Here is a 24451-nt window from a genome sequence, read left to right on the forward strand (position 1 = left end):
CCTTGTTGGAGATGGCCTAAGAGATATCACTAAACAATATGATTGGTTGGGTACTCAATCAGTCCATCTTACTGTCAAATTTAACAGAGTCCTCTTAACCCAACGAACAGAAGTATATAAATAATGCTGAGAAAAAAAAACAAAAAATAGGGATGACTGGGGAAACGACCTCATAACTGATCTTTGATCTACCAAGGAAATGGCAAAAATCAGATCGAGTCTGTGGGTTTGCTTTAATAAAAGAAAGATTTCAGTTTGTCTTCAACAATGAACATGATCTCCAGGAAGTTTTAGATAAAGGCTTTCAGACCTTTGATGATTGGGGATTGGCCATTGAAAGATGGATCGCGAAACCTCCTCCTGACTACCTTGAATATGTATCAATCTGGGTTAGAATCAGTAACATTCCTGTCAATCATTACACCAGGATTGCTATCCCGGACCTCAGTAATTTTGTTGGTCATGTAGAAGAAGTTGCTTTCGATCCTGAGAAGCTAAGAACCCAAGACTATGTCTGAGTTAAGATACGCTTTCATGTCTCAAAACCTCTGAAGAAATCAAGAGTGTTGAATCTCTCAGGTGGTGGTCAAACCATTATCTACTATTACTATGAAAGAGTGCAGAAGCGATGTTACTATTGTCAAAGACTAACGCATGCAAAGGAGAGATGTCCTTTTCTGGCGAATGCACAAAGCTCCAATGCTCCATCTTCTAGTTACATGTCCTTATCAGCTTCCTCAAGCCCCTTTAGTTCTGTCTGAAAATGATCCGCTTTATAGTGTCTTAAAGGAAGATCAATTAGGAATTCATCATATCTCGGGTCGGCCTCATATTGTTCCGGAGATACTAGAAGAAATGCGTAATTATCTTCTTGCTTCTTGTAAAGAAGATAGACATGTTCGTGAGCAAAGGGTTATCTCCTTTGTTAAAGAAGCAGAACAGAACTTCACCTCTCAGAAGACAATTCTCCAACTAATCCCTCCTCCTATCTTTACAACTGATCTAAATAAGGGAAAAAGTGTCGTGTTTGATTATGATGAAAATAATCAGGGGTTTCAACCTCACCTCGCGAGCTCTCAACCTAAGCTAATGGCATAAGCAATATCAGTGGAGAAATCTCTGATCAATCCAACCACAAATGTCTTCTACCGTTGACGTTACAAGCTCCTCCAGGCTCCATGGTTCAGCAAATAAGCCAACCCATGATCTTCTCTTCCAAGGCGATAGTAGCGGAAGGTTCAGGGAAGGCATCTGGAGTTCAACCAAAAGTCAAGAGAACACCAGGGAGATACAGGAAAATTAACAAATCTCAGAAGACTATCCAAGAAGGTTCAAAGACCGTTGAAGACAAAGTTCCCACGGAAAGGAAAGTACAGAAGAAACTAAAGGCTGAAGGTGATTTAGAGGGTGAATCCAAGGATGCTAAGAGCAATGCATCATTGATGGTCCCACGGGAGAAACCTTCCAACGCTTAATATGTCTATCATCAGCTGGAATTGTCGGGGAGGGGGACGTCCTCAGGAACTGACAATCCAAAGACTCATAGAGTTACGACGTACTTCCCTGAGATCCTTTTTCTTATGGAAACAATGAATCATCGGAATACTTTAGTAGATCTTATAAGTTGGGCTAGGCTATGATCGTTTGTACACTGTAGACCCTGTAAATACTGCTGGTGGTCTTGCTTTTTTTTGGAAAAACAGTGTAGATGTTCATATCTTGTATGCAGACAAGAACCTTTTGGATGTACAAATATTATATGAAGATAAGCAGTTCTACTTGTCTTGCGTTTATGGAAATCCTATTATTAGTCTTCGTCATATTGTTTGGGAGCGTCTTTCCCGTTTCGGAGTAAATCGTAAGAGCAGTTGGTGCATAGTAGGCGATTTTAACGAGATTTTAAATAACTCGGAGAAGACTGGAGGTCCTCGCAGAAGTGACAATTCCTTTATACCTTTTGCTTCTATGATAGATGCTTGTAAAATGACTGAACTTCCCGACACAGGAAACAATCTTACTTGGGGAGGAAAAAGAGGTAATCTTTGGATTCAAAGTAAGCTAGATAGAGCTTTTGGTAACATTGAATGGTTCAAGTAATTTTCAGCTTCAAATCAAGCCTTTCTAGCTAAGAGAGGATCAGATCATCGGCATGTAGTGATTAAACTCATGTCCTCACAAGATACTTATAAAGGTTCCTTTCGATTTGATAAAAGAATGCTTCATAAGCTGTTGGTGATATTTGGTGTTTTATACATCTTGTATATATGCTTTTTAATTGGTTTTCAAGTCTTTATCGAGTCTTCCTAGTCCCTTTCGAGTCATTACAGGTCTGGAGTTGCATTGGATGGGAGATGGACCAGCTGGAACAATAGAGGCAGAAAACAGTGCAATTTGGTGATTTTCACGCAGAACAGTCTTGATGGCTGTTCCGGATAGCGGAGCAACCCGAGTGACTGTTCCGAGTGAGTGTTCCAGCGGCAGAGATTTTGAAGGAAACTACAACTTATTTCGGGATTTGCCCTAATCTCTCTATTTTCTCTCCCAGCCGCCTGTGGCTTTGAGATATCTTCTTTTTCTGTTTTTTCTTATCATTCTACGCTAGTTTACAGAGAGGAACTAGACCCAAAAATTCCATTGTTGGATTTGCTTATTGTAAAGGGAGAAGGATCTCTACACTCTTGAGAAGAATCCTGAACCCTATCTCTTTTATTTTATTGATTCAGCATGTTTTCTTCATCTGTTATCTCTGTGTTCTCAGTAGCTATGGCTGAGTAGTCATCTTGCTTAGTCTAGGGTGTTAGGGTGTTAGATCCGTGAGTTAAACATAGATAAGTGAAACCATTGATTGTCTTCATTCATATATGTTCTTAATGCTTGCATTAATCTGGCCGCTTAATGTTAGATTCTAGGTTTAACCTGTTCATTAACCGTGTAATAGGTTGCTAGATCTGTTATGAATGAGCCTAGCATCCATAATCAGCGAAAGTAGATATTAGGGTGTTTGGTGAACCTATCGGACTTGATCTCTATTGCTTGCTGTCGCATCTTGATCCAAACGAAAGTTTAGGTATCAAGATCGATCAGCATAGGGAGCAGTACCACGACAGTGGACTGTTCTACTTGAGTGATCCGAGTTCTAGACTGGTCTTTAATCGAACTTGAATAATTGTTTGGCTCACACTTGCTTAACACCCGATCAAACCACCCTAGGCTAGCATTTTTAATTATCTGAATTCTTTAATTAATCTTGTTACTTGTTTCTACGAAACCCTCAAATCTTAAAACCCCCATATTGTTTTAGCTTGATATTGATCCCATAAAGATAAAGTGTAACCGTTGGTCTCTGTGGATTCGATCCTAAAGTGCTACATCGACATACCATTCGATTGTGGTAGTGTGCACATTAGGTTATTTGGTGTGCGTATACACGTAATATCAAATTGGCGCCGTTGCGGGGGACCATCTTTTTACCTTTATTTTTCGGTTATTTATTTAGTCTAAGACCTCTAACTTGCCTTATCTTTTTTGTTGCAGCTAATGTTCCAGGTGCATGACCAGTAGACATACTCGAAGAAACGCACAAAGAGAGTTAGTTACATTTACCAACCAGGAGCTAGCAAGGTTAGAAAGAACAAATCGTCAACAGCCAAGGCAAACCGACACCACTATGGGTGATCACGCCAATCAGGATGATCTCGCTGCGGCTATGGCACTCATGCAGCAGCAGATGCAACAAATGCAGCAGACCATCCAAGCTCAGCAGGATGCTGCTGAACAGGCTGCTCTCGCGCAGCAGGAACAACAGGCGCAGACTGTTCCAATCGGGCAGAGAAACCTTCCGCGTAACATCCCTACTACGCGTTCTGCCATTGTTCCTCCACTCTGCACCAGGCAGGACTTCGAGATCAAGCCTGCTTTGATCGGTCTAGTACAGAGAAAAATGTTCTCTGGTCTCTCTACAGAAATTCCAATGGAGCATATTGAGAGCTTCGAAAAAGTCTGTAGTTTCACTCGCGCTAATGGTGTTCCACCAGATTACATCAGGTGCATGTTATTCCCATTCTCTCTTGATGGAAAAGCTGCACGGTGGTTGAACTCTCTCCTTACCGGCTCTCTCACTTCATGGGAACAGGTCCGATCAGCGTTTCTCAGTTATTTCTACTCTAAGGCGAGAACAGCTGCATTGAGGAACAAGATCACCTCCTTCAAACAGCTCACTGATGAGCCTTTCTGCGATGCATGGGAGCGCTTCAATGACTATCGCAGAGAATGTCCTCACCATGGATTTGATGATGATTATCTCCTGGATATTTTCTATGATGAAATGGACTGGAAATACCAAGGTGCTCTAAACTCTGCGAGCAATGGAGATTTCATGACTCAAACCACTGCTGGAGCATTTAAGCTGATTGAGAACATGGCTGCTAGCTCAGCTAATAAGAAAGAGGAGAGTGATTGCTCCATGAAAGGGAACAGTTCTGACGCCCAGAAAATGGATGAGCTGACTGCCAAGGTTGATCAGCTACTGAAAAACAACCAAGGGCACGTTTTCAGCATGGAGCAAGCTACAGCTGGGCATATTCAGAACCAGAACAAGCGACAACCGCAGAGCAATCAGCAAGCTGTTCCAGCTAACGGGAACAATCAACCAGATGAGCTGAAGGGTCTGGGTATGATGATGCAACAATTGTTGCAGGGTCAGTCCAAGGCGTTGAATCAGGTAACCACAGAAATGGATACCAGGATGGGCAACATGTTCACTGAGCTGAATAACAAGTATGACAATCTTGCAATCCATATGAGAAAGATCGATGTTCAGCTTGCTCAAACAGTTGAGAGTGTCAAGAGGCAACAAGAGACGCTCCCTGGAAGAACTGATAAAAATCCTAGGACTGAACACTGTAATGCAATAGAACAGCCGTTTGCTGAGACTGTTCCAGGCGCAGAAGAGAGAGCAGAGCAACCTACTAGCTCTGCAGTAACTGCTCCCGACAAATCTGCTGAAACTCCACCAGTGCGAGTCTATGTTCCTAAGGTTCCCTATCCAATTCCACCTAGACATCTGATGGATCCCATTAGTGAAGAGCAGCTGATAGGTTTTAACAAGATGGTGAGAAGGCTTCCTAAAGAACTTGCATTCGAAGATGCTCTGCAGATTCGTCCATTGCTCCAGTTCTTTAAATACTGTAGAGAGACTCAAGAGGAGATCAAGGTCCTCTATACCAAAGCACTGTCTACACCAGCACTGAAGGTATTGCCTAAGGTTGATGATCCTGGAAAGTTTGTTTTCCCATGTTCCATCGCAGGAACAACCTTCAAGGATGCTCTTTGTGACTCTGGTTCTTGTGTGAATCTCGTCTCAAAGGCTATTGTAGACGATTTGGGTATTGCTGATGTTGAGCGTTCTCAGCTGACCCTGACCTTTGCAAACTCTTCCAGAGCAGTCCCATATGGAACCATCCGCAGCCTTCATGTTCAAGTAAGGGAATGCATTGTTCGTGCTGAGTTTCAAGTTGTTGAGATGAACAAGGATCATGAGATGCCTTTGATATTTGGAAGGACATTCATGGCTACTGTTGGAGCAACCATCGATATGCGCAACAAGAGAGTCTGCTTCTCCAACATCAACAAGAAAGTTTTCTACAAGGCTGTACCCACCAGATCTTCCTCATCACATGCCTCTTGCATCTCAGTGTTTGATGTAGAAAAGCTGAAGGTTGTTCCAGAGAAGGAGCATGGTGATAAGGGTGAGAGCAGGCTGTTTTCTGATGAAGATCCTAGCACTTATCATACTAAATTCAGAGGGAATTCAAGGGTGAAACAGAAAGTCCAGAAGAAAAGGGTCAAGGGAGATCCTACAATGAATTTGATACCTCTCAAGTGTGATGAGAACTCCATTAAGTATGAGGTAAAGTGCAAGGGTACCTCCAAACCGTTCTCTAAAGTCAGAGCCATTCTCACACATGAGCTGAAGGAGAAAGGGGACGCTGCTGTGAAAGGGTTGCTGAGCAGAGTTTTGAAGCTGAACATGTCTGATTGTGGAGCTTGTTTTGGAACAGGCCCTCCTGCTCAACCCGACTGATCCCAGTCACCAAGTCAAGCTAGAGACTTAAACCAAGCGCTTGGTGGGAGGCAACCCACTGGTAAGTGTCATTAACATTAGAATTTTCTTTTTACTTATTTTTGTTTTTAGTTTGTTGAGTCTCAGGTCATAAATCAGAAAATCCGAGACCCTTGACTGGAGCAAGCAGCTGGTTGCTCTCATTCCAGAGCATCCTTTACCGGAGCAACCGCGTCTTGCTTTGTCAGGCTGCTCTGCGCCAGGTAAGTATCTCGACCCAAAAAAAAAAAAAAAAAATTATTTTTGTTTACTCCTTCTCTCTGATTTATTTTCACACCAGGGACGTTGTGAAGTAAGTCTGGGGGAGGGTTTTTCATCGTTTACTAACTCGTTTCTTTCTTTTGTTTTTCTTTTGGGTCAATTTGAGTCAGTTTTTATTGAGTCAGTAAAAATTTTGTGGGAATTAGGATTTTATTATGTGTTGATCACTGACCACCTCGTGCTTTAGTTATCTTATTCAGTGACCTTAGCAGTGAAAAAAAGACACACATGTGGATCTGGAACACCCTGATATATCTCACTTGATTCTCCAAAAGTTCTCAGCCGATCAGGTTACACTGGGTAGACTTAACTCCACCTTACTTGAACCTAATCTTAACTGAAATTCTTCTTGTTATGGGCATTAGATCAGGGAAACGAGAACACACTCAGGACTTCTTATCCTTTTTATCCATCTTGCTGATCCTGAGTGGCTAGCTCATCTTTAGCTAGTTCCCACCCTGCACCTTAGCCTTTATTCCACCTTCATGCATTTGTTTTTCAGTGTCATATGTGCACATATGTGCAAAAAGGTCGGAGAGGAAAAGATCAACGCAGCCTCCTACTCGTTACTGCTGCAGAAATTATGTCAGAAAGGAGAACAAGCAGATTAAGGGAGCAACCGCTCCATAACCAATGAACTGCGCAAGAGCAGGGGTGGAGAACCAGAATGGTCGCGAAATCAGAACCACCAGTGGCACTCAGAACGATCATGTATTACCTCTTTCTTCGTCACATCACCATATCAGTCTTCAAAAAAAAAAAAAAAAACGAGATTAATGTGATGGAGAAGGGGAAGAAAGAAAAGAAACATGGAGCCACTGGAAAGGTCGAGCAAGAAGTTGGTACCAAGTATTGAAGAGTGTGTAGAGGAAAGTGGAAAGCAGAACAATCAGTTGTCTGTTCTGTCATCAGAACAGTCGCACCAGATAGAGCAAAAACGAGTAGAGGCTGTAGACATCAATGGATCTATCCTCTCTTGCCATTTTGTGTGATATCCTGCATCCTCTTCAATGAAATGGTAGCCCCTAAACACTATTAACTCCATCATTAAATAGCCTGTTCCACACCTAGACCGTCTACCCTGAATGATGCCTGTGATGAGAAGCTCACGCTACTCTTAAATGAATGTAGGGAGTTCTGTCTCGATAGTGTTGCTTTTTTCAGGTTTGAGATGAAGAGTATGGAGCCGATTCTTGAACAGCAGTCAGTGGGGTTCCGGTAAGGGTGTGTTGTCCTAGTTTTACTGCTTGTATGGTTCAGAGATTCGTGGTTAAAGTATGGTTCCTGAGAATAGGAGAATTCCCACACTTTCAAACATTTCTCCCTGTTCTTGATACTTGACATTGTTTGAGGACAAACAAGGATCTAAGTCTGGAGGAATTGATATATGGTGTTTTATACATCTTGTATATATGCTTTTCAATTGGTTTTCAAGTCTTTATCGAGTCTTCCTAGTCCCTTTCGAGTCATTACAGGTCTGGAGTTGCATTGGATGGGAGATGGACCAGCTGGAACAATAGAGGCAGAAAAGAGTGCAATTTGGTGATTTTCACGCAGAACAGTCTTGATGGCTGTTCCGGATAGCGGAGCAACCCGAGTGACTGTTCCGAGTGAGTGTTCCAGCGGCAGAGATTTTGAAGGAAACTACAACTTATTTCGGGATTTGCCCTAATCTCTCTATTTTCTCTCCCAGCCGCCTGTGGCTTTGAGATATCTTCTTTTTCTGTTTTTTCTTATCATTCTACGCTAGTTTACAGAGAGGAACCAGACCCAAAAACTCCATTGTTGGATTTGCTTATTGTAAAGGAAGAAGGATCTCTACACTCTTGAGAAGAATCCTGAACCCTATCTCTTTTATTTTATTGATTCAGCATTGTTTCTTCATCTGTTATCTTTGTGTTCTCAGTAGCTATGGCTGAGTAGTCATCTTGCTTAGTCTAGGGTGTTAGGGTGTTAGATCCGTGAGTTAAACATAGATAAGTGAAACCATTGATTGTCTTCATTCATATATGTTCTTAATGCTTGCATTAATCTGGCCGCTTAATGTTAGATTCTAGGTTTAACCTGTTCATTAACCGTGTAATAGGTTGCTAGATCTGTTATGAATGAGCCTAGCATCCCTAATCAGCGAAAGTAGATATTAGGGTGTTTGGTGAACCTATCGGACTTGATCTCTATTGCTTGTTGTCGCATCTTGATCCAAACGAGAGTTTAGGTATCAAGATCGATCAGCATAGGGAGCAGTACCACGACAGTGGACTGTTCTACTTGAGTGATCCGAGTTCTAGACTGGTCTTTAATCGAACTTGAATAATTGTTTGGCTCACACTTGCTTAACACCCGATCAAACCACCATAGGCTAGCATTTTTAATTATCTTAATTATTTAATTAATCTTGTTACTTGTTTCTACGAAACCCTCAAATCTTAAAACCCCCATATTGTTTTAGCTTGATATTGATCCCATAAAGATAAAGTGTAACCGTTGGTCTCTGTGGATTCGATCCTAAAGTGCTACATCGACATACCATTCGATTGTGGTAGTGTGCACATTAGGTTATTTGGTGTGCGTATACACGTAATATCAGTTGGTCAAAGAAGCTATTCAAATGGCTTGGAACAATCCAGTTTGTTTCGCCTCCTCTTTGGTTTCTTCTCGTCTTCACCAGTGAAGGAAAGCACTCAGTCAATGGAAAAAGGAGAATTCTGCTAACTCTCAAGTAAGGATTATCAAACTTCAAGATGAACTTGAACAAGTACAATCCTCTTCTAATCCCTCAACTCTCAAGATGGAAAGCCTCAAGAAAGATCTTATATTGGCTTATAGAGATTAGGAGAACTTTTGGAAACAAAAAAAGTAAAGATGATTGGATTTTGTATGGCAATGGTAATACCAAGGTGTTTCATGTAGCGGTTAAGATTGATAGGGCAAAGAACACAATCGTCAAACTCTCTGATAAGAATGGCAACATACAAAGGTCTGAAGCTTCTAAAGGTCAAGTCGCCATTCAATATTTCAAAGATCTTTTTTAATCTTCAAACTCTGAAGATTATGGACTCATGTAAAGAGATCTCTCGCCTAGAGTATTAGAAAAAATGAATCACTATCTTACTCAAAAAGTAACTCCTGAAGACGTTAAGGATGCAGTTTTTTCTATCAAGCCAGATAGTGCTCCAGGTGCGGATGGGATGTCTGGTTTTTTCTTTCAATCTTACTGGGACATTGTTGGTGATCAGCTAACAAGAGAAGTTCTATCTTTTTTTGATTCTGGTATTATGCCTTCTGAATGGAACTACACATAAATATGTCTAATTCCTAAGAAGTCTAATGCCTCTCTAATGACTGACCTTCGTCCTATCAGTCTCTGCTCGGTAATGTACAAGACAATCTCGAAGATCCTTGCCTCAAGACTTAAAGCTTGTCTCCCTGACATAGTCTCGTCTTCACACTCTGCATTTGTCTCAGAGAGGCTTATATCTGATAACATTATATTGGCTCATGAAGCGGTTCATTGTCTGCGTACACATGATTATATTTCTCGGAATTTTATGGCTGCGAAAACGGATATGTCAAAAGCTTTTGATAGAGTCGAGTGGAACTATTTAGAGGCGATTTTGTCATCTCTTGGATTTGATGGCAAATGGATTTCTTGGATCATGGCCTGTGTATCAACGGTAAAGTATTATGTTCTTCTCAATGGCCAATCCTATGGTTCCATCTCTCCGGAACGAGGCTTAAGACAAGGTGATCCGATATCTCCTTTCTTATTTGTCTATGTGCTGAAGGTTTTACTCACCTGCTCAATAAAGCTTCAGACAATGGATCTTTGCAAGGTATTCAGTTCTCCAGTGATGGGCCACAGATTCACCATTTGTTTTTTGCAGACGACAGTCTGTTTCTCTTTAAGGCAGACTTGGCTCAATATCTTGCTTTTCAAGAGGTTTTCAACAAATATGAAGAAGCCACATGACAGATCATTAATCTTGCAAAGTCGTCTCTACGTTTGGGAAAAATATTGATCAGTGTTTGAAAGAACAAATTCAAGCTACATTGGGTATCTACTCAGAAGGTGGAGCTGGATCTTACTTAGGCCTTCCTGAATGCTTTAGTGGTTCTAAAGTTGAGTTGCTTAATTACATCCAAGACAAGATGAAGGGAAGAATGTCTGGTTGGTATTCTAAGTTTCTCTCTCAGGCAGGGAAGGAAATTATTTTGAAATCAATAGCTCTAACCATGCCTATTCACGCTATGAGTTGTTTCAGACTCCCAAAAACAACATGTAAGAATCTAACTTCAGCCATGTCGGCTTTTTGGTGGAGCTCTCATGAAGACAAAGGTAAAGTACACTGGCTCAGTTGGGACAAGCTATGTATTCCTAAAGAATGAGGTGGAATGGGTTTCAAAGAAATTGAAATCTTTAATCACGCTCTGCTTGCCAATCAAGTTTGGTGAATCCTCTCATCTCATACTTCCTTACTAAGCAGATTTTTAAAGAACAGATATTTTTCGGAGAATGAATTTTTATCTGCTCCTTTAGGCTCTAGACCTTCTTTTGCTTGGAGAAGTATTCTCTATGGTAGAGAGCTATTGGTAAAGGGATTAAGACACATGGTAGGGGATGGTAAATCTCTATCAGTCTGATCAACCCGTTGGCTTGTAGATGGTGATAGGATGCGCATACCTCTAATGAAGAATATTTTGGTTGACCTAAATCTTAGAGTAAGTAACCCTCCTTAGATAACACTCATCACTGGAACCTCTTTTTTCTGAATGACCTCTTCTATCCTAAAGATATAGATATTATTCTCAAGATAAAGCCAGTTATAACTTCTCTAGATTTCTTCATTTGGAATCATTTTCGATCTGGAGATTACTCTGTAAGGTCTGGTTATTGTTTTGCTGAGAAGGAAGCCAGCAAAGAATCTTTTATTGCTAGTGGTTTGCGACCATCTTTAAATGGTATCAAGGATTGTATTTGGTCTCTCAAAACTGAACCAAAAATCAAGATCTTTCTATGGAAAGCTATCAGTGGAGCTTTATCTGTAGCTGATAATCTTATAGATCGTGGTATAAAAATAGATACACGGTGCCAGATTTGTGGATTGGAAGGTGAATCAATTAATCACGTCCTATTTTCTTGTACCATTGCGAGACAAACATGGGCAAACAGCAACTTCCCCCATCCTCAAGAAGGTTTTGACCCCTCCTCTATCTACTCCAACATTTACTATGTTTTAAAGACAAGGAGCAACCTTTTTTTCTTGAACATATCAGAAAAAGTGGACCTTGGATCATTTGGTCTATATGGAAGAATAGGAACTTGATATGTGGTGTTTTTAATACCAATACATGTGCACTTTGAGCTCATTTTCAGTCCTAATTCGTGTTTAATTTACATCATTCCAGGTTGGGAACAGGTGAAAGAGTAAAGGAGAGAGTTTCAGGAAGTCAGATGCTGTTTTGAAGGATTCAACATGGAACAGTCATTTAGAACAACCCAAGGGTTGCTCCAGAAGAGATCAAGCATTAGACTGTTCCCGATCGTTAAGGAAACTTCCTATTCTGGAGTTTGCCCTAGTTTTCGACTTTCTCTTTCTCTTATTCCCCTATCACCAGCGCCCCCCTATAAAAAGGGGAGGCTATCGTTTTCTTAAGATTACACTGGTTTTTACAAAGAAACCTAAATTGCTTTTTGGATTCTACGCAACTTGTAAGGGAGAAGGCTCCATCTCTCATTCTCACGAGAAGATTTCCCTGAACCCTTTGTCTTTTTACTTATTTTATATGCAGTATTATTCAGAAATCTTGTTTGTGTCATCCTGCTTAATGATTGAGTAGTAGGCAAAGCTTGCTTAGGGTTGTAGGGTGTTAGCCGCATGAACTGAACACAAATAAGTGATCTCAACTATCTTCATTCATATTGATCTTACTGCCTGCATTGAACTGATCACTTAATGTCGGATCTATGATTTAATCCTCTAGCTAACCGTTAGGAGATAAGTCGACATATATTGAATGAGCTTAGTATCCCTAATCAGCGAGAGTAGATATTAGGGTATTAAGTGAACTAATCAGATCTCGCATCTAAAGCTTGCTTTCGCGTCTTGTTCCAAGCGAGAGCTTAGGATTCAAGACCGACTCGCATAGGGATCAAGATCACGATAGTGAGTTGTTCCAGCTGAGTGATCTGAGTTCTAGATCGCATTTCATCGCACTTGAATAGTTGTTCAGTTCTGCAAGTAACATCCGATTATTGACCCTAAGCCAGCTTCATTTAAATTGAATTCAAATTACCTAGGCATTCTTGTTACTTTTGTCGCAATTAATTCTCAAAACCCACTTGTTTCTCAGCTTGACATTGAACTCATAAGAGTAAAGAGTAAACTGGTCCTCTGGATTGAATCTCAAATACTATAATTACCACTGTTAACTTGACAGTAGCAAGGATTCATTTTTAGTGTATCAAGTTTTGGCGCCGTTGCCGGGGACTAAGCTTTTACCTTTATTTTTCGGTTTAATATTTAGCCTGAGATATCTAACTTGCTTTACTTCTTTGTTGGAACAGATGATCCAAGTGCATGACCAGTAGACATACTCGGAGCAACGCACAAGGACCACTACATCAGCTGACTAACGAAGAACTCGCAAGATTAGAAAGACAGAACCGTCAACAGCCAAGAACAACCGACACCAACATGGGTGATCATGGCAATATGGATGACCTCACTGCTGCATTGGCACTCATTCAACAACAAATGCAGAATCAGCAACAGCAGATGCAGCAGATGCAGCAAACCATCCAGAATCAGCAACAAGCTGCACAAGAGCAAGCAGCCGAGAACGCTGCGCGAGAGGAGCGTGGTGCTCTTATTGGGGAGCGAAACCTTCCGAGGAATTTTGCTACTAACCGCTCTCCCATCAACCCTCCACCCTGTACTCGACAGGATTATGAGATCAAACCTGCTCTGATTGGTCTGGTACAGAAGAGCACATTCAGTGGCCTCACTTCAGACATACCAATGGACCACATAGAGGCCTTTGAGAGGATCTGCAATTTCTCTCGCTCAAATGGAGTGCCACCGGATTACGTCAAGTGCACGCTGTTCCCATTTTCTCTCGAAGGGAAAGCCGCACGTTGGCTGCAATCTCTCCCAACCGGTTCTCTAACCTCATGGGACCAGGTTCGATCAGCATTCCTGAGCCACTTCTACACAAAATCCAAAACCGCGGCTCTAAGGCATAGAATCTCCAACTTCAAGCAGAAATCTGATGAACCCTTTTATGAAGCTTGGGAGAGGTATAAAGAGTACCAGAGGGAATGTCCACACCACGGGTTTGATGACGATTACATATTGGAGGTGTTCTACGATGGAGTGAGCTATGAGTACCGGAACACCCTTGATTCCTCTAGTAACGGAGATTTCATGACTCAGACCACTCCTGGTGCATTCGCGCTGATTGAGAACATGGCTTCTAGTTCACTCAACAAGAACAAAGAGCATGATCGCTCTAAAAGTGTGAACAGCATAGACGATATAGCGGCGAAGATGGACCAACTGCTGAAAGGAAACCAGAGCCAGGTTTTCATAATGGAAGAAGCAACTCCTGAGAAAAATGCGGGGGATAAGGCGTTTGAAGCTGAGCAGGCAGGAGACGATCAGCAGGAAGTGAGTTACGTAAATGGACAAGGGTGGCAGCTGAAGAATTATCACCCAAACCCTAACGTAAGGAACAATCCACAACTCTTCTGGCCTAAGCAGGACAAACAAGTTGATCCGGCGCAGAACAACCAGGGCCAGTATTCGGGATATCAGAAGAACTATCAGCCCCGAACATATGTTCTAAGCCAACCGCAGAGCAATCAGCCTCAAATACAGAACCACCAGAACACTCAAGTCGCTACCTCCACCCCTGTCGCTGTTCCGCAAGATGAAACTAAAACCATGCTGCAGCAACTCCTCCAAGGACAACAGCTCCAAGGGAAAGCGCTGAACCAGGTCACCACTGAGATCAATACTAGGATGAACCATATGTTCGGAGACCTGAGCACCAAATATGATAATGTCGCAAGCCATATGAGACAGATGGACATTCAGATAGCTCAGACTGCCGAGAGTGTCAAGAGACAGCAAGGTACTCTACCTGGTAAAACAGACAAAAACCCCAAGGAGTGCAATGCGGTTCAGCTAAGAAGCGGGAAGCAACTTTCCGAGCCAGAAAGGAGAAGGTTCACCGCGGCTGAGAAAGGCAAGCAGAAAGAGTCAGAGCAACCGCTAGCCGACCAAGCAGATGAGGGGAATACAGAGCCGGTAGTCGAAACAGCCTCGCCACGCTCAGAACAACCGGCTGAAGCAGTGCGCCCGATTCCAGAGGCTGTTCCTCCTCGCGAATACATTCCAAAAGTCCCTTACCCTGTTCCAGCGAAGGTCACTCGTAAGGACAAGGAGGAAATAAAATGCAGGAAGATGCTGGAAGATCTAACCGTCCGACTTCCCCTGATGGATGCGATTCAGATGATGCCCTCCATGCGTAGCTTTATGAAGGGGTTGATCTCAGGGAAAATATCAGACGAGAGCGAGTTCATGACAGTTTCCAAGGAATGCAGCGCAGTGCTTCAGAACAGGCAAATAAAAAAACGAGGAGATCCCGGCAAATTTGTCCTCTCTATTCAGATTGGGAAGACAGTTTTCGCCTGCTCCTTGGTGGATCTTGGGTCTAGCGTGAATCTAATGCCCTACTCTGTCGCTTTACGACTCGGATACACGCACTTCAAACCAACTAAGATGTCCTTGGTTTTCGCAGACAGATCAGTCAAATCTCCTGTTGGTATTCTAGAGGATCTCCAAGTGAAAGTAGGGAACACCACTGTTCCAGCAGACTTCGTTGTTCTGGAATTGGAAGAAGAGTCTAAGGACCCCCTCATCTTGGGAAGACCATTCTTATGTACTGTCGGAGCTATCATTGATGTGCGACAGGGAAAGATTGATCTGAATCTTGGGGACATAGTTATGCAATTCGAAATGGATGAGTTGCTAAAGAAGCCGATGTTGGATGGACAAACCTTTGAGGTCAATGAAGGGGTTGATCCGCTCCAACCACAAGAAGGAATGATCGAGGAGATTCTTACCGAAGACCCACTGGAACTTGCACTGGTGCGTGCTGAAGCCGAGCAGAGTATGGTGAACATTGATGCAGATGGATATGCCAAGATGCTTGACTCCGCAAGGAGTATGGGGAGAATGGTAGCAAGTCTAAGTCTGGGGGAGGATATCAACAGGCGCGAGACCACTCCATCTGGAGCGACCCCTAAACCGGACCAACCAGAGGATCCCTGGAGCGAGCTCAAGGCTCCCAAAGTTGAGCTAAAACCCCTTCCCAAAGGGCTCAGGTACGCTTTCTTAGGTCCGAATTCCACATATCCTGTCATTGTGAATGCTGAGCTGAATAATGTGGAAACTGCATTGCTTTTATGCGAGCTTAGAAAATATCGTAAGGCATTAGGATATTCGCTAGCTGACATCCCTGGTATTTCGCCTGATTTATGCATGCATAGAATCCACTTGGAAGATGAATCAATGACTTCTGTTGAACATCAGAGGAGGTTAAACCCGAATCTAAAAGATGTCGTTAAGAAAGAGATAATGAAACTTCTTGAAGCAGGTGTGATCTATGCGATTTCTGATAGTAAATGGGTCAGTCCTGTTCATGTTGTACCTAAGAAAGGTGGGATCACTGTTATCACAAATGAAAAGAATGAATTGATCCCTACTAGGACAGTCACAGGACATCGCATGTGCATAGATTTCAGGAAATTAAATGCAGCAACTAGAAAGGATCACTTCCCACTCCCTTTTATTGATCAAATGCTTGAGAGATTGGCTAACCACCCATATTACTGCTTTTTAGATGGTTATTCAGGTTTCTTTCAGATTCCCATCCATCCAGACGATCAGGAGAAGACGACGTTCACATGTCCCTACGGAACGTACGCTTACAGGAGAATGCCATTCGGCTTGTGCAATGCGCCAGCAACGTTCCAGCGCTGCATGATGTCGATCTTTACTGACCTGATTGAAGACATTATGGAAGTTTTCATGGACGATTTCAGCGTCTATGGAAGCTCCTTTAATGTCTGTTTGTCAAACTTGTGCAGGGTTCTTAAAAGGTGTGAGGAGAAACACCTCGTACTCAACTGGGAGAAATGCCACTTCATGGTCACAGACGGGATTGTTCTAGGGCACAAGATCTCCGAGAAAGGAATTGAGGTGGATAAAGCAAAGATCGAAGTGATGATGAGTTTGCAACCACCAGCAAACGTGAAGGCCATCAGGAGTTTCTTGGGTCACGCTGGGTTTTACCGACGGTTTATCCAGGATTTCTCGAGGATAGCAAGACCACTCACCAGACTGCTCTGTAAGGAGATCAAATTTGATTTCGACAGTGAGTGTCTAGCTGCTTTCCACACCATCAAGGGAGCTCTAGTCAGCGCACCCGTTGTGCAGCCACCAGACTGGGACCTACCCTTTGAAATCATGACTGATGCAAGCGATTTCGCAGTTGGAGCAGTACTTGGGCAGCGTAAGGACAAGAAACTTCATGTGATCTATTACGCTAGCAAAACTATGGATGAAGCTCAGTGCAGATACGCTACAACTGAGAAAGAGCTTCTGGCTATTGTTTTTGCTTTCGAAAAATTTAGGTCCTACCTAGTGGGATCTAAAGTGATTGTGCACACAGACCATGCTGCTCTTAAGTACCTGCTCACCAAGAAAGATGCGAAACCGAGGTTGTTAAGGTGGATTCTTCTTCTCCAAGAATTTGATCTAGAGATAAAAGACAAGAGAGGTGTCGAGAATGGGGTCGCTGACCATCTATCCAGAATGAAGATTGAGGACGACACAACTCTTGATGAGGAACACCCAGTTGAACACGTCAACGCGATTGGTCTGTGTTACGCGGAACAATCTATAAGAACCGCATCAGACTGCTCCAGCATCGCGAAACAACCTCCGAGGAAGGCGCCCGATTGTTCTCATATCTCGAGACATCCTGTCGCCTTGATCCAAAAGCAATATCCTCACCTCCCATGGTTTGCTGAGATTGCTAACTATCTAGCTGCTGAAAAGCCACCACTTAAGTTCACAGGAAACGATAAGAGGAAATTCCTGAGAGAAGCTAGGCGTTATGTTTGGGATGAACCGTTCTTGTACAGACAAGGCAAGGATGGTTTGTTCAGAAGGTGTGTTCCAGAGGCAGATATCCCAGGAATTCTGCACCACTGCCATGGTTCATCTTACGCAGGTCATTTTGCTGCATTCAAAACGGTTTCTAAAGTCCTCCAAGCAGGATTCTGGTGGCCGACTATGTTCAGGGATGCTCAAGCCTACGTAGCCAGATGCGATGCATGCCAGCGACTTGGGAACATCAGCAAAAGGAATGAGATGCCTCAGAATTACATTCTAGAGGTTGAGGTATTCGACTGTTGGGGAGTCGATTTCATGGGACCATTCCCTGCGTCCTTCAAGAACGAGTACATCCTTGTCGCCGTTGACTACGTGTCTAAGTGGGTAGAAGCAGTAGCAAGCCCTACGAACGATGCAAAAGTGGCGACTAAGATGTTCAGCTCAATCATATTCCCAAGGTTCGGAGTGCCTAGGGTCGTAATCAGCGATGGTGGAACACACTTCATCAACAAGGCATTTCAGGGCCTTTTAAGGAAGAATGGAGTGAACCACAAAGTGGCAACCGCTTACCATCCACAGACGAGCGGACAAGTTGAGGTGTCCAACAGGGAAATCAAAAGCATCCTGCAGAAAACTGTCAACACTTCACGAAAGGACTGGTCGCTTAAGCTGGACGATGCGCTATGGGCCTACAGAACAGCCTACAAGACGCCGCTAGGAACGACCCCCTACCACCTTGTGTATGGTAAAGCATGTCACCTCCCCGTCGAGCTTGAATACAAGGCCGCATGGGCAGTCAAGCTACTGAATTTTGACATCAAGCCAGCGACCGAGAGACGCATGATCCAGATTCATGAACTGGAGGAGATAAGGCACCTCGCCTATGAAAGCTCCAAAATCTACAAAGAGAAAACCAAGGCCTACCATGACAAGAGGATCATTGCCAGACAATTCGAACCCAACGATAAGGTCTTGCTTTTCAATTCAAGGCTGAGACTGTTCCCAGGGAAGTTGAAGTCTAGATGGTCCGGGCCTTTCACTGTTAAGGAAGTTCGACCCTACGGAGCAGTTGTGCTATTAGACAGAAAAGGGGACGAGTTTGTAGTGAATGGACAGCGCGTCAAGCACTACCTTGCTGACTCCACTATCGCAGAGGGAGAAGAGATTCCCCTAAGCGAGCCCCCATCAGCCTGATCGATTGATCCAAGTCGAGCTAATGACTTTAAACAAGCGCTTGGTGGGAGGCAACCCACTGGTCAGTACATACATTGTCTACATAGTCTGTTCTTTTCCTTTTCTAATTTATTTTGCAGAAAAAGAAAATCGGACTCTTCACTCAGAACAACCAACGGACTGTTCTTCTGCTAGAACAACCCATCGACTGTTCCAGGTAAGTGTTCCGACCAAAAAAAAAAAAAAAATATAAAAAAAAAAAATATAAAGAGGATAATTTCGGGACAGTTAGGGTTTTGCCTATTTAAGGCTTCACCCTTCACTTTCCCTTTCAGTCCGCCGTACACTGATCCCCCACTTGCGATTTCCTCTAAACAAACCACCAAATCTTTGATTCTCAACCGTTTTAAGTGGTTTTGCTTCTCATTCGTTTGGAATCTCGAGTTCTCTCTGTTTTTGCAGATCACTTCACCAGTTTCCACAGGTAAGAGACCCGACAATCCCAACCAAATCGCAACAAACTCGGTTTGCAATTTCATTTCTAAACCGCTTTCATAAATCGATTCTTGTTTAACCACTTGATATCGATCTCCCCTCGTGCTGTTAGGGTTGATTTAGAATATGAACACTCTACTATTTCACGATTGCGATTTGAGTTTGATTTGGTTGAAATTTGTTGAAGTGAACAGCGGTTTGCAGTTTGCACAAGGAGAGATGGGAATACCTCGATTCCATTTCTTCTGTGTGACATAATAGAACTAATGCTTGATCTTGTTTGCCTTGTAGATGGCAAGAACTAAGCAATCCGCCAAGCGAACGAGAGCCACGTGCAGCACGCCACCCCCGCAAGTGCAGCAACAAACGTCCGCCTCCTACCCATGGCCCCGCGAGCAAGAGGGTGAACTGATTGATCTCGACAGCCCATTGCTCCTGGACTTCAATTGCGAGGGGTGGGATAAGGGGACAGCAGCTCGTTACAACGCCCTCCTCCGAGTTGACATGCTACCCACTCGTTTCTGCCACACAGAAACTTTGGCTGATCTTGGGATCGACGAGGATGTATTCGAAACGCTGCACGCCATCGGGATTGCTCCTCTGTGCTACACATCGCACGAGCTCTATCCAGACCTTGTTCGCCAGATGCTCGCCACGGCCACGATCACCTACGAGGATTCCGACGCACCCTCCTACGCCAACTGCTCGTTCTCTTTCATGGCGGATGGAGAGTACTGTCGCTTGTCCCTCGACAAGCTCAATGAAATCTATGAGATGGCCGCTGAACCGAAGGGGGTAGCGGTGGCGAAAAAGTTCTCTCCCTCTAACGCCTTTTGGGACTGCATTGCAAATGGGAACTTCACAGCAGGGAAGGTCTACCAGTCGCAGATTCGGAACCCCGCGCTTCGTGTCATCGCGAAGATCATCTCGAACCTCCTGTTCGCCAAGGATCTGACATCGAAGGTCACCAACGGGGAGCTGCAAACCCTGTACACTGGTATTGAGGATGAAATTCGCGCCTCTGGTTCCGGAATTCCCATTCAAAGGGTTAAGACGAATCCCGGTTTCAACTTCATCACCATGATATGCGAGCGGCGACAGTGCCTTATGCACGGCTCGAAGAAGAAAGACAGGAGCGGCAGCCTGCTCACACCGCTTTTCAAGCATTTCGGCATTGATCTCACCAAATACAGCGTCAACAAGGAGGTCCAGTACCTCGACATCAGGTACCTAATGGCGTGCCACATCATGCGAGATGAAGAGACCTACAGCTTTTTCGATAAAGCCGGTACTCAACTATTCACCAAACTGCCTCACCCCGAGATCACCAGGTTCAGTGTGTTTGAGAACATACGGTTTCTTCCTCCCCCCGAGCTCCTTTGCACTGATCCACGTGCTGCGGTCCCTGATGAAAACATGGATGATGTTGAGGACGTCACCCCTGAAGCCGACCCATCGTACGACCTCGGAGAGCTCGCTGATGTAACCGATGATCACGCTTACAGACGCTGGATGGTGGACTCGCAGCGAAAGAACAACAGCCTCATGCGGAGGATACTCCACCTCATCACTGGGGGATGCATTGGAGGGAGCGACCAGCGCCAGTCCACGACAGATCGCCCACCAAGATCTCACCGTCCCGGCAAGGAACCCATGGGAACTGGTCCTTCTTCAGAAGAGGTTCATCGCTCGCGCAACAGGCGATCCCTTGACCCAGCCGAGAGCGGCGAGTCCGACTGAGTCCGCAAGGACTATCCTCTATCCATTGTTCTATCCATCTGAACTTGTTATTTTTATTTTTAATGTTTTATGCTGTGTTGCTTTTTGGCTGACCTCAGTTTCATTTCCACCAGGGATGGTGTCGATTAAGTCTGGGGGAAGCACTGTGTGCTGAAACTCTATTTCTTTGTTTTTGAGTCAGTCCTTGCGTCATTTGGATGTTTTATCGAGTCAGTTTAGGATCGAGTCAGTTAAAACTCTTGTGGGAATGAGGACCTTGTGATATATTCTTTTAACCACCTCGTGCTCTAACATTCTTATCCAGTGACCTTAGCAGTGATGAAAGAGCCCATACTTGGACCTGGAACACCCTTCGACCCATCTCATTTGACTCTCCAGAAGCTCTCATCCGATCAGGTTACACTGGGTAGACTCAACTCCTCCTAACTTGAACCTAATCTTGACTGAAATTCTTCTTGTTATGGGCACTAGATCAGGGAAACGAGACCAACGCTCAGGACTTCTTATTCTTTTTACCAATCTTGCTGATCCTGAGCGGCTAGCTCATTTTTAGCTAGTTCCAACCTTCTACCTAAGCCTTTATTTTCACCCTCATGCACTCTGTTTTTCAAAGTCATATGTGCAGATATGTGCAAAAAGGCCGGAGAGGATAGGATTGACACAACCCCTTACTCGTTAACGCCTGACACTCAGAGCAGTCGACGAGATCAATCCTTAAAGAGAGGAACAGTCGAAAGCGCATGGAACAATGGCACCCCGTGAGAAACAGAGGATAGACCCCCAGCGGCTGCAAATCATTCGTCCCGATAACTCTCTCCATCTCTATCCCTGAAAAAAAAAAAAAAAAAAAAAAAAAAAAAAAAAAATGCTTTAATTTATTTATGATGGAGAGGGAAGATTCGAGATGCATGCTGCTGGAAAAGGGTGAGCAAGAAGTGGGTGCAGATTTTGGAGGAATGAAAAGAAGTCAAGAGCTGGAGAACAGTGGCACGATTGATCCACATTGTAGAACAACCTAATCCGTGAGGCAGAGATGAGTAAGGGTTGTGGGCTTCAACAGATCCGTCCTCTCTTGCTATTTTGCGCGATATCCTGCATGCACTCAAACACGGTAACCACCAAACACTCTCAGCTCCACCGTAAAACAGCCCATTCCTTATCAACCCGTCTACCCTGAATAGTGCTTGTAATGAGAAGCTCACGCTGTTCTTAAATGATCCTTAAGGGAGTTTTGTCTCGATAGTGCAACCTTTTCAGGTATGAGATATAGAGTACGGAGCTGATCTTCGAACAGCAATCGTGGGGTGTTCTGGTAAGGGTGTGCGATCTGATTCTACAGCTTGTATGGTTCAGAGATGTGTGGTAAGGGCATGGTTATTTAGACAAAGCGAGTTCCCGCTCCTTCAAACCTTTCTCCCTGCTCTTGAGGCTTGGTCTTGTTCGAGGACAAACAAGGATCTAAGTCTGGGGGAATTGATATGTGGTGTTTTTAATACCAATACATGTGCACTTTGAGCTCATTTTCAGTCCTAATTCGTGTTTAATTTACATCATTCCAGGTTGGGAACAGGTGAAAGAGTAAAGGAGAGAGTTTCAGGAAGTCAGATGCTGTTTTGAAGGATTCAACATGGAACAGTCATTTAGAACAACCCAAGGGTTGCTCCAGAAGAGATCAAGCATTAGACTGTTCCCGATCGTTAAGGAAACTTCCTATTCTGGAGTTTGCCCTAGTTTTCGACTTTCTCTTTCTCTTATTCCCCTATCACCAGCGCCCCCCTATAAAAAGGGGAGGCTATCGTTTTCTTAAGATTACACTGGTTTTTACAAAGAAACCTAAATTGCTTTTTGGATTCTACGCAACTTGTAAGGGAGAAGGCTCCATCTCTCATTCTCACGAGAAGATTTCCCTGAACCCTTTGTCTTTTTACTTATTTTATATGCAGTATTATTCAGAAATCTTGTTTGTGTCATCCTGCTTAATGATTGAGTAGTAGGCAAAGCTTGCTTAGGGTTGTAGGGTGTTAGCCGCATGAACTGAACACAAATAAGTGATCTCAACTATCTTCATTCATATTGATCTTACTGCCTGCATTGAACTGATCACTTAATGTCGGATCTATGATTTAATCCTCTAGCTAACCGTTAGGAGATAAGTCGACATATATTGAATGAGCTTAGTATCCCTAATCAGCGAGAGTAGATATTAGGGTATTAAGTGAACTAATCAGATCTCGCATCTAAAGCTTGCTTTCGCGTCTTGTTCCAAGCGAGAGCTTAGGATTCAAGACCGACTCGCATAGGGATCAAGATCACGATAGTGAGTTGTTCCAGCTGAGTGATCTGAGTTCTAGATCGCATTTCATCGCACTTGAATAGTTGTTCAGTTCTGCAAGTAATATCCGATTATTGACCCTAAGCCAGCTTCATTTAAATTGAATTCAAATTACCTAGGCATTCTTGTTACTTTTGTCGCAATTAATTCTCAAAACCCACTTGTTTCTCAGCTTGACATTGAACTCATAAGAGTAAAGAGTAAACTGGTCCTCTGGATTGAATCTCAAATACTATAATTACCACTGTTAACTTGACAGTAGCAAGGATTCATTTTTAGTGTATCAGAACTCTTTCTTTTTTGAAGGGAAATTATCTCTAGGTCCCTCCTTTGCTAAATCTATTCTTCAAGAAGTCGACCACTGGTTCATGATTAAGGAAGCTGAATGTCATGAAAAAGCCATAGATTTGGAAAGGAAAAAAAGGATTATATATGAATGGAAACCTCCCCCAAAAGATTGGTTAAAATGTGACATAGCTTCTGCTTGGAACAAATCAAATCAACAGAGTGGAGCTTCTTGGGTCATTAGAAACAACGAAGATAAAGTGGTCATGCACGCTAAAAGATTTTTTGTTGGAATTCATAGCAAATTTGAAGCTTTTTTTGAAAGTTACAGCTGGACACTTGAGAGTATGAAGAACCTCCACTTAAATGCTATCATATTTGCCAGTGAAGACAGTGATATTATTGGAGCTCTATCCAAACCTTCAGTTTGGCCTTCGCTCAGATTTCAATCCTCTACTCTACTAAATTGCTTGCAAGACATTGTTGATTGGAAAGTCCATTTCAATTCTCACCAACATATTTTTGGAGCAAAGCTTATTGCTAGAAGTGTGATTAAAAAAGATCTATATCAATCTTATATTGCTGTTGGTTTCATCTTTTTGTTTAAGCCACTTTTAGATTGATGTTGATCCTTTGTAAAAAACTCTGTTTTCATTATAATTCAATGAAAGTAATAGTGTTAAAAGAAAAAAGGGATGACTGAGGAAGACAAGAAAGAGGAATTTGGTGCTTGGTGTATGTTTGTAAGCATTAAATTAGAAAAGAAGAGAAGTGAGGAACATTTAATAAGGAAGAGAATAAATATGGGAAGAAACGACAAACAAGAATCCGACAAAGATTTGGAAGCGTGAAAACTCAATA

At 43.1% G+C, this 24451-nt stretch overlaps 1 protein-coding gene and 2 non-coding genes across 3 annotated transcripts; 1 reads left to right on the forward strand and 2 right to left on the reverse strand.

The window, feature by feature from the left end:
* Positions 1–4180: 4180 nt before the first annotated feature.
* Positions 4181–4287, reverse strand: LOC125607729. The gene has a single exon (XR_007338799.1). It is a non-coding gene; the product is annotated as a small nucleolar RNA R71 (small nucleolar RNA).
* Positions 4288–13611: 9324 nt separating this feature from the next.
* On the reverse strand, positions 13612–13718 carry LOC125607730. Its single transcript, XR_007338800.1, has one exon. It is a non-coding gene; the product is annotated as a small nucleolar RNA R71 (small nucleolar RNA).
* Positions 13719–18993: 5275 nt separating this feature from the next.
* Positions 18994–22116, forward strand: LOC125590760. Its single transcript, XM_048764487.1, has 2 exons — positions 18994–19222; positions 19525–22116. Exon 2 carries the CDS (start codon positions 19525–19527, stop codon positions 20971–20973), a length of 1449 nt encoding a protein of 482 aa, XP_048620444.1. The 5' UTR covers positions 18994–19222; the 3' UTR covers positions 20974–22116.
* The last annotated feature ends 2335 nt before the right edge of the window (positions 22117–24451 follow it).

Source organism: Brassica napus, chromosome A3 (genome assembly GCF_020379485.1).
Source record: "Brassica napus cultivar Da-Ae chromosome A3, Da-Ae, whole genome shotgun sequence".
In the NCBI taxonomy this organism is placed as follows: domain Eukaryota; kingdom Viridiplantae; phylum Streptophyta; class Magnoliopsida; order Brassicales; family Brassicaceae; genus Brassica; species Brassica napus.